A 9648-nucleotide genomic window follows, 5' to 3' on the forward strand; every position below is an offset into this window, starting at 1 on the left:
TTTCCATAGACATTTGTGTCCTGCAGTAACCTAATGTAATTACACTAAATGTCACACCATAAACTCCAGCCTGTCCTCTAAGAGCTACATTAGATTTGCATTCTTGTGAAATACAGACAAAACAAGAAGAAAGTAGATCTGAATCAAAAGGAAACTTCAAGCATACGTCTTGAATTAATTTCACAGCTGACTGGTTTTCTAATATTGCATATATCTATCACATATTTATTCTAATATTATTTTGTTATTGATTGGTTTTGAGTTTGGTCTACATGGGTAGAGTTTTTATAATCTTCCTCTGGTAAATATTTCCTATCATCTGGCCTAAATGTGAGCTACTGCATCACTGAATTCTTATTAAACTCGTGTATATCAGGTTTTCACTACATTGCCCGGCTGGGTCATTAAATACCATGTCAAGTAAAAATATTGCAGCATTTTTGTTTATTTGGCAAAGATTTGGAGAGCACATACTGTCAAAAAAACATAAAACGTGATCTATTGCAGCGTTTTCCTCTCATCAGCATCAAGCACTGGGCTTTCCCTTTAATTGATCCTTTTTCTAATCTCCTTCCTTCTCTCTCAGCTGGTCTGTGACACCCATGATGTACCCCATGTCATACGTGTTCAGTGTTCCCAGCACAGCCTACGTCTCTTTGTCATGTATCAACCTCTTCATTGGCATCAACAGCAGTGCCATTACCTTCATCCTGGACCTGTTTGAGAGCAACACGGTAAGCCCAGTAGGTTTGTTTCTACCACTTCAACCAATTTTAATGTCAAACTTAATATTACACGTTGGGTTTCTATCTAGGCTCTGTATGGGTTCAACCAGCTGTTGAAGAGGGTGATGCTGATGTTCCCCCATTACTGCCTGGGCCGAGGTCTCATAGACATGGCTATGAACCAAGCTATAAGTGATGTCTATGCCCGCTTTGGTAATTATGAACCACACAGACTCATACCCCTCAAATACATGTAGCTATAAAATATCCTACAATGTCTTTTTAATAAAGAGGTCATCAGAAATCTCATACCATACATTTGCCACCATGACCCGAAGCAGCTGCAGTGTTGCTGCAAAGACTGCTTAGGCAACAAGATCCCCTGGAACAGAATCAGCATTATTGCTATGCAAATGTGAACTAAAGATGCAACATGAAATATTAATGATGTGTATCTAACGGTTGATGCATTCCAGTGTTTTCCACATTACAAAGGCTGGAGAAACTTACATGAAAAGCACCAACTGGGAAAGTAGGATTTATAGGAATTTTGTTTCTACATTTTCAGGTGAGGACTACAGTCCAGATCCCTATAACTGGGATTTTATTGGGAAGAACCTGTTCTGCATGGGTGTTGAGGGATTTGTCTATTTCATCATTAATATTCTCTTCCAGTATTGCTTCTTCCTGAATAACTGGCAAGTAAATGTGTTACCAAACTTGTTAGATACACATGAATAAATGCTATTTGAAATTTACACATGTGATGAAAGTCATTGTCCAGATAACACACCAAATCAAACCATGACTGACTAGCAATTTTTTTTCCCGCTGGCAGGATACCCGATTGCCCAAAGCCTCACATTTTGGATGAAGACGTGGATGTTGGAGAGGAAAGACAGCGAATTTATCAGAGTGGAAAATCAAATGACATTTTACGTGTGAGAGACTTGTCCAAGGTCAGTGTTAGTCTTTATTAGGACACACTGTGGACAACAAAAAAAACAAAACTGATTTTGGAGAAAGATTTGAGTTTGAGCTTTATTTTTGTTCTGATGTTCTCTTACCAGACTTACACAGGAACAATTATCCCTGCAGTAGACCGAATCTGTGTCGGAGTATCACCTGGAGAGGTTTGTAGAGGTTTGGTTAAACTGATATATGGTACGGTATGTTACCTCTAAGGCTGTCTTTTTCTGCTTCCAAATATCCACAGTGCTTCGGTCTCCTGGGGGTAAATGGAGCTGGGAAAACCACAACCTTTAAGATGTTGACTGGAGACATTAATGTCACCTCAGGAGAAGCCTCGGTTGCAGGTCACAGGTTTGTACATCGCAGTTGTTCCATGCTGAATTTGAGCATTGATGTCGAATACATTTAGATGCTGATAATCGCCGTTGTTTTAAGTTTCTGTGATGCTGGGTGAAAAAGAAGGTTTGATACACTTCACCTATCTGCATAAATCTCTCACAGCATTTTGACCAATATCCTGGATGTCCATCAGAACATGGGTTACTGCCCTCAGTTTGATGCCATAGATGAGCTGCTGACAGGCAGAGAACACCTACACCTCTACGCTCGCCTTCGTGGAGTGCCAGAGTCTGAGATCAGCAGGGTGAGATGCAGAACTAGGTCTGACAGTTGATGGATGAAGTTTTATTGTGACATTATTTTGAAATGGGGAACTTTATCTTCTTCTAACTTAGGTTGCAGAGTGGGCCATCCAGAAGCTGGGTCTCTCAGAATATGCAGGTCACAGTGCAGGGACCTACAGCGGAGGTAACAGGAGGAAACTCTCCACAGCCATTGCAATGATTGGCTGTCCTGCTCTGGTGCTGCTGGTGAGTCCAACAATAACAGGATTAGTGGGTTATGAGTGGATATTACAGTTATAAGAATATTAAGCAGATAATGGACAAAATTCAAATGTGCCAAAGCTAATTTGTTTATTGTTCCTGCACTTTAGGATGAGCCTACTACAGGTATGGACCCTCTCTCCAGACGTTTTCTGTGGAACTCCATCATGAGTGTTATTCAGGACAAAAGAGCCGTGGTCCTCACGTCACACAGGTAAAGCATATATTTTAACATAAACAAATACATATGGATAACTGACATATAAAGCAAAAAAATCTGAATGCTTGACCCCTACGTTCCACAGCTGTGTTATGCCGTGGGGGTTTTATGCTGACACGTTTCGTTGCTTTAGAGCAGAGATGTCAAACTCTGTAGGCCACACTTTGATCTTAAATGGTCTGGTCCAGAGAAGCTCCACTTTTTGTCAGTGTAAAGAAGTTCTGCCATTTAATTATTTATTTATATTTAATTTCTTTGGTGTATGAAAGGCCAGAGAGCAGGTCTTCATCAGTAGCGAAAGCTGCAAAAAGGCCTAAACATATACGCCCTCCTTCGCATTTTCCAAAGCTGTCCAGCGGGCCAGATTGAAGTCTTTACTGTGCCAATTCTGGTCCCCAAGCCTTATGTTTAACACCCATGCCTTAGAGGCATCTTCTGGTACAGTACCCCCAATAATAGGGCAACATGGGTTTAATACTCTGGGCTGTTTTCCCAGAGAAAATGCAGAAAGGAAGACGGAAAAGTAAATCATATGCCATAAGTCAGAGATAACCTTACTGCATTATTTTCCTTTGGATTTTGAATTCACACCTGGTGAATGAATTTTGTTTTTCACTCCATAAACCAATGCACAAAATCTCACTAGGAAGCAGGAAGTAATACGTTAGTCACTTAAAAATTCCTACAGGAAAACCATCCACCCTACCGCTTTAAAGTCCCCACTCCCAGTGTCCAGATAATACATATGCCCTTTACAACTTACGCTGAGGCAATACTAGCAGTGTATGGTGTCCAAATAACTTACAAAGACACTTTTTCTTGTTCTGATCGTCTGATTTCTCCCCTGTCTCTCTGTATTATGTGTGCACACATGTGAGTGAGCACGGCATCTAATTGTTATGATTTTCTTTCCAGTATGGAGGAATGTGAGGCACTGTGTACGCGCTTGGCCATTATGGTTAATGGATCCTTCAAGTGTTTGGGAACTATTCAGCATCTCAAATACAAGTTGGTCATTTTACTTTATTATTTATTCATATAACAAAATACCTGATCTTCATTTTCCTCCTTTCCTATCCACCAATCTTTCAGTAACTATTTCACTAAAAGTGCCAGACTTTTTACACACTTTAGATTTGGCGATGGCTACGTGGTCACCATGAAGATCAGGGCGTCTAAGCCCGGTTGTGCCCCAGACTTGAACCCTGCTGAAGCATTCATGGAAAGTACCTTCCCTGGCTGCATCCAGAGAGAGAAGCACTACAACACGCTACAGTACAAGATCTCCTCATCCTCCCTGGCTAGGATCTTTCAGATGGTCCTGGCTAATAAGGAGAAACTCAAAATAGAGGACTACTCAGTGTCACAAACCACTCTCGACCAGGTAAATAGGTGCAGAAATGCACAACACAATGAATTATAAAATGGAAAAAAGATCTATTTCATTATGTTGCAAGACTTTGCACGTCGGTCATATTTTAACCTCCTTTTGCGTTTTGTGCCTTGGCTCCTAATTTTATGGCGTATGTCAACCTGCTGCTTTAATCAAATCTTTGTTTTTGTTTCTTTGTCCCTGCAGGTGTTTGTGAATTTTGCCAAGCAACAGTCAAGAGAGGATGAAAGTATTGTATTGCATCCAAAAGCTGCTGGAGCCCAGCGATATATTGATACCACACCCATCAAGTCTTTGGGGAGGTGAACTTAATTTAATGAGCTCAGCTGGAAGAGATCATTTTTATGTCATTGGCAGCCAGTGTTCAAAGTCCTATTGATGTGTGTACTTTGAGGGGACTGAAAGCTAGTCGGCATAATCGGGGCCACCTTTTGATTTGAGACAGTCTGCAGAAAAATCCCTCCCAACCCAACAGACACCAGTGACAGGCGCATCATTTTTTGGATGCCAACAGAGGATGAACTTTTGGTTTCCAACTTTTGCGGAAAAGAAGTCCTTTGTGTTTTAAATCCACGTTTGATGGAGTCTTTTGAATGTTGCAGTCGATCTGTTGCATCTTCTAACCTCACAGCGCAGCCTGTGAAGAAGTCGATCCCTTAAACTGATTTTACTCGTGGCAAAAGTGCATGCTGCTCGATTTTGCTTCTCCGGTAAACAATGTTAGCGGGCTTTGACGTTTTGGAAAATGTGGAGCATTTCTGTGCCTGCCTGCTATTTGTTCCACGTTCTGCTCACCTTTTAGGCCTTTAACTGATGAAATATGAAAAAATCAACCTGTAAAGAAAGGGTGTGTAAAGAAAGCATAGATTGTATATATATATATTTTTGCTTCAGATGCCAAGCAAGATTCACTTTCACTGCCTTCTTTAGATATGTGGAGTAAGGGCTCAGAGAAGCAAAGGCTTAGCACCTTATTGATGCAGTATTACTCGAAGCATCATGAGATTTATTGGTGATCTGTGTAATACAGCTCATAATCATTACAAAATCCTTCTTGCGCTGTTAAATACATTTCATTAATATGATCTCTTCATGCCATTCATTTTTAATTTTTGCGCTTTGTCCTCATGATTTGTTTGCAGCACCTAGTGTCATTAGAAGATGATGACGTGTTTCTGTGAGGCAGAGTATAATAAATAATGAAGTGCGTTTTCTTTAAGATGTGGACCTTTATTCAGACCTTGCATTTACTTTTATAACCAAAAAAAGAACAGTTTTAACCTGAGATTAGGCAATATAGGCTTGAGAACTGCAGCACTTATCACTGACTACCTGATAAAGTCTCTGTACATTAACGTCAGTACAGTTTGCACTTCTCTGGAGAAAACTATCTGAGATAAGCATTAGAAGGGCTTAACTTTAGCGTGATTAAACACCTGCTTTATCAGCGTTCCTCCTGAGAGCTTAAAAGTGATGTCGCACTCTTAAATGGATGCTGTGACATTTCAAATTTCTTCGTTTGCTTCCGCAGGCACTTTATGATGAGGATGAGGATGCTCAATTTCTTTCACTTACATGTAACTAGAAAACTTTCATCTCGTAATAAAAAGCAACAACGTATGCTAACAAACCAATATGCAGTCAGCACTCCTTGCTGGTTTCTCAAACACTCCTTAATATTCTGAAAGAATCAAACATAGAAAATCCAAATGTTAAAGCGTAGCTAATATGACAGGAAGAACTCTGAGTTTTATCACAATGCTAAATCAACCTCTGAGAAAGAAATCCAATCTTCTGTTGATATTAAACACTGCTATTATTGCTGACTTTAAAAGGTTTCCGGCATGTTTTTTAAAGCCTTAAACACGTAAACAGCCACATTATTGCTCTGTTTCCTCCTAGTTTGGCTCATTCATTTGTAGACAAAATTGCATAGTAGCAGCAGCAGACTTCTTTGTTTCTTTGTATGAGGTTCATGCTTTAACCATTATCAAAGAATCAGAGGTATAATAGCCACTCGGAGACTGGGATAGTCCTTGAATTCCCTGATGTAGGCTCTGTGCTTTCCTTTGGCCCAGATGGTCATCTGAATAAACCCCAGTAATGTGTAAAATGCCACTGAAAGACAAAATATACAACATGTGGGGATAACCAAGAGGACTATGCAGGCTTTCTCATCAACCATGCAGTTCCACAGGGGATTATATTTATGGACATGCTCACTTGGTGACAGCAAAAGGTGAAAGGAAGCTCATACCTGGCAGACACTGGGTCATGATAGAAAAGCTCACCCAAGCTCCAACCTACAGTGTATGTCCAGTGTGCAAGCAGAAAGTGAGATTATGCTCAAGCATGAATGAAAATTTAATGCTAGATAAACCGTTCTGAATGCTGCGTGTTACCTCGTATGTGTAATTTGGGCAGGATACAAAGAAGAAAAGCCAGGTGAAGGGGTTCTTATTTGGCATAGGAAATCTTCTACCCTTGGGTCCTGCAAAGATAATTCGTCCAGTGAACGGATTACATATGTACAATTTCATTTTACAGTATTTGAATTGATGGATGACCCTGCTTCATCCATGAATGTTAACAAAGCTCAGCGACTCACCATCTCCCCTGAGCTTATTCAGAGTCAAGTGAATGGAGAAGTTGCCCATTTCACACATCTAGAGCAGAAATAAATAAATCAGGAGTCTGTATATGTGATATGCCATGTGTAATTATTAGTATACGTACCACAAATAGAATTAGTGCATAGTTGACTTGCAGTTCTCCGTATGCTGTGGAGAAAGACAGTTTGGCTTTGATATGATGAAAATACAGGAGAAAAACATGTTGTATGTGGCATACTGACTTACATGGAGGCGTATAGAGAGGGTGGTTGATATAGTAAGCCAACCATGCTGAAAAACCCCAGTAATAGGCACAATTCTGAAAGACGAAATGAGCACATACATAAATACTTAATGTGAAAATGATCAGTGAAGTTCCAGTCCTCACAAAGATACTGTGTAGAGACTGCAAGTTGTATTCTGCATTGCCAAACGAAGCTTTGTTTAGCTTTATTATGACATTCATGAATTATAGTGCATTCAAGGACCTTGTGTGGATGGGCATTGGAAACTGGCAGTGGTACGTGCTACATGCTTGTAGCTATAAATAAACATTAAAACATGAAAAAACAAAAACTGGTGCAGGACAGTAAAAATGAGGCCACACACTGTGAAAGAGAGGAGCTTATTATCAGAAGCTCTCCTCTTTAACTTTAGACGTACCTCACCTTGACTATAGTCCTGAGAGGCATGGTCCCATGTGAGAAGCGATGCACAAAGATTGTCTCTATCAGCCTCTTCGTGTAGTGGAAGGTATGACAGACGCAGGCCAGTCTGAGAGAGAGAGCCGAGGGATAAGACTGGCTTCTGGCAACAGGTCATTCTCTTGCACAGTACATGTATACGTATATATAATAGTTAGAATAGCATGTTTTCATCATAGAACAATTTTAATTTAGCCGTGGTCTGTCGTAATTTGTGCTGTAGTTGATATTTCATTTTCAACGTACGTGACAACAGGGTGGGGGCTGGAACTAAGTGCATATCTGTTTGAGTAAAAGTAGGGTATTCGAAAATAGAAGAGGAGGTAGCTCAGAAGGGGCCCGATATACTCTGCAAGAAACACCTGAAAACAGAAGAAAAGATGACTTTCTTTTTTAATGTTTCACAGATTAAAAAAAACAACTGCCAATATGCCTGTTGAATTAATCGTACCATAGTCCAGCCTAATTGTGGACCAAGATCTTTGAAATACATGGTGGCAGTGGTCCCCACTGGTAGATTCTGTAAGATTTCATCATCTCTGAGTGATTTTCCCTCTGTATAAGAACAAAAACAACCTTTAGGCAAACAAATCCATCTGGAAAAATACCAACAAACATTTTTACTATCCAACAGAGATCATCGCCTCTAGAATGTGGGCTTGAGAAATGGACAAAACAGCAGAAATCTTCACAGTGACACAGGCAGCGCTGTGCAGAGTTTCAGGTTTTCAGCACACGTTCTCTCTACCTGCAAGCTCCAGGGGGCACGGCCACAGATAATTTGCTCTACTAATTGGGCAGCATTTTTAGAATATCCTGAGGGGCAACTGACCCAAATAGATTTGAACCAAAGTTCTCTTGTCTAATTCTTAGCAGCCAGGTAGATCCCAGATATTCAAGACTAAAGCCTTCCAACATCATACATCAGGTTAGGTTGTATTTGCCTTTACAGCTTTAATTTGGGCTGAAATGGATGGAGCAGTGATGCATATTAAATGGTCTTTAAAACAATAAAGGAGAAATGGACAAAAGATTTCATAGTGGAAGCAGCATGCTGAAATGTATTAATGGTTCACTGCTCACTGAAGTACAGGATCAGTGTAAAGATAAATATGCCAGAACTTATTGGATAAACTTTTATCAATAGCGAATGGTCCTATATTCAACCAAGGATATTTTTAGGGTTAGGAGGTGGCATATCATCAGTTGTCCGCATTAGTCTGTTTGATTAATCAAATTTTTTGCTTGACAAACACTAGACAGCGTGCACCTGCAGAGGTTTAGTTTGTCTTTATTTCATTTACATCAGGGTAGATTCAATGATGAATCTGAATTAGCCATGAGTGTGGCTGAAAGAGCACAGCATAGAGCGCAGCATAAAGTGCTGTGTGAAAAAACTGAATGTGGCTTGTAGTGTAAAGCACTTTGAGTGGTCAGCAACACTACAAAAGTGCTTTGGGGACTGAAGATGTGTGATCCTCTTTATGCATTCTGGATGCATCCAACTGTAGGTTATCACAAACCTTTTACCTCTGACCTCTTTCTGATGGACTTTAGCTCTCCATCAAGTCAGGAGCACACCTGAAAATACTGAACTGACAGCACCAAAGATACATTTAGATGTCAGGTGTAGGCTTACTTTCAGAACTGTAACTAGGAACTGTGTTCCTCACACGTACTTTTCTTTCTATACTAACATAAACCTTCTCTGCCATGGAGGTGATGTTTTTGGTAGTGATTATGTGGGTGTGATTCTGTCTGCAAACATGATAGCTCAAAAAGGTTTCAATTAATGTGTGTGTGGTAGCATAACATAAGCAGCATGGAAAGTGATAGGAAGACGGCATCTGCAGACTGTTCAAGCTTCTTTTAAGTGTTCTTAATTTTCCCCCTCCCACATACCTGTTTTACACATAGGACCTGCACAAAGGAACACACAAGTATAACCAAACTACATAAACTAATGAAAGATTCAAATCAACTAATGATGAAGTGACATTTAGCTTTGAGAACTTTTGCACTGCTGTAATGAATATAACCAATGCTACCACAAACAGACCCGGGATAGTATGCAGAGGCGAGGTTACATGCGCTGTGTTTACATTAAAGCATTATGATTAGATAACAGAACACAAAAT

At 40.1% G+C, this 9648-nt stretch overlaps 2 protein-coding genes across 4 annotated transcripts in view; one reads left to right on the forward strand and one right to left on the reverse strand.

Annotated features, from left to right (window-relative positions):
- Nucleotides 1–5413, forward strand: part of LOC102302509 (retinal-specific phospholipid-transporting ATPase ABCA4) — a 31447-nt gene extending 26034 nt beyond the window's left edge. For all 3 annotated transcript variants that reach the window (XM_042213614.1, XM_042213615.1, XM_042213616.1), the window contains 12 exons: nucleotides 587–734; nucleotides 815–938; nucleotides 1294–1423; nucleotides 1564–1684; nucleotides 1796–1858; nucleotides 1942–2048; nucleotides 2199–2340; nucleotides 2432–2566; nucleotides 2692–2795; nucleotides 3717–3809; nucleotides 3936–4185; nucleotides 4381–5413. In XM_042213614.1, coding sequence (XP_042069548.1) covers nucleotides 587–734; nucleotides 815–938; nucleotides 1294–1423; nucleotides 1564–1684; nucleotides 1796–1858; nucleotides 1942–2048; nucleotides 2199–2340; nucleotides 2432–2566; nucleotides 2692–2795; nucleotides 3717–3809; nucleotides 3936–4185; nucleotides 4381–4500 — 1537 coding nt within the window. In that variant the 3' untranslated portion in view covers nucleotides 4501–5413. The remainder of the gene's footprint in view (nucleotides 1–586; nucleotides 735–814; nucleotides 939–1293; nucleotides 1424–1563; nucleotides 1685–1795; nucleotides 1859–1941; nucleotides 2049–2198; nucleotides 2341–2431; nucleotides 2567–2691; nucleotides 2796–3716; nucleotides 3810–3935; nucleotides 4186–4380) is intronic.
- Nucleotides 5414–6144: 731 nt separating this feature from the next.
- LOC102301415 (very-long-chain enoyl-CoA reductase-like) lies at nucleotides 6145–9294 on the reverse strand. Its single transcript, XM_005946017.3, has 9 exons — nucleotides 7962–9294; nucleotides 7757–7872; nucleotides 7475–7580; nucleotides 7053–7125; nucleotides 6931–6974; nucleotides 6803–6860; nucleotides 6597–6685; nucleotides 6452–6497; nucleotides 6145–6312 (listed from the first exon to the last, which is right to left on the reverse strand). Exons 1-9 carry the CDS (start codon nucleotides 8001–8003, stop codon nucleotides 6185–6187), a joined length of 702 nt encoding a protein of 233 aa, XP_005946079.1. The 5' UTR covers nucleotides 8004–9294; the 3' UTR covers nucleotides 6145–6184.
- Between the last annotated feature and the right edge of the window lie 354 nt (nucleotides 9295–9648).

This window comes from Haplochromis burtoni, unplaced genomic scaffold (assembly GCF_018398535.1).
Source record: "Haplochromis burtoni strain Fernald_Lab_line unplaced genomic scaffold, NCSU_Asbu1 Contig_460, whole genome shotgun sequence".
NCBI classification, from domain to species: domain Eukaryota; kingdom Metazoa; phylum Chordata; class Actinopteri; order Cichliformes; family Cichlidae; genus Haplochromis; species Haplochromis burtoni.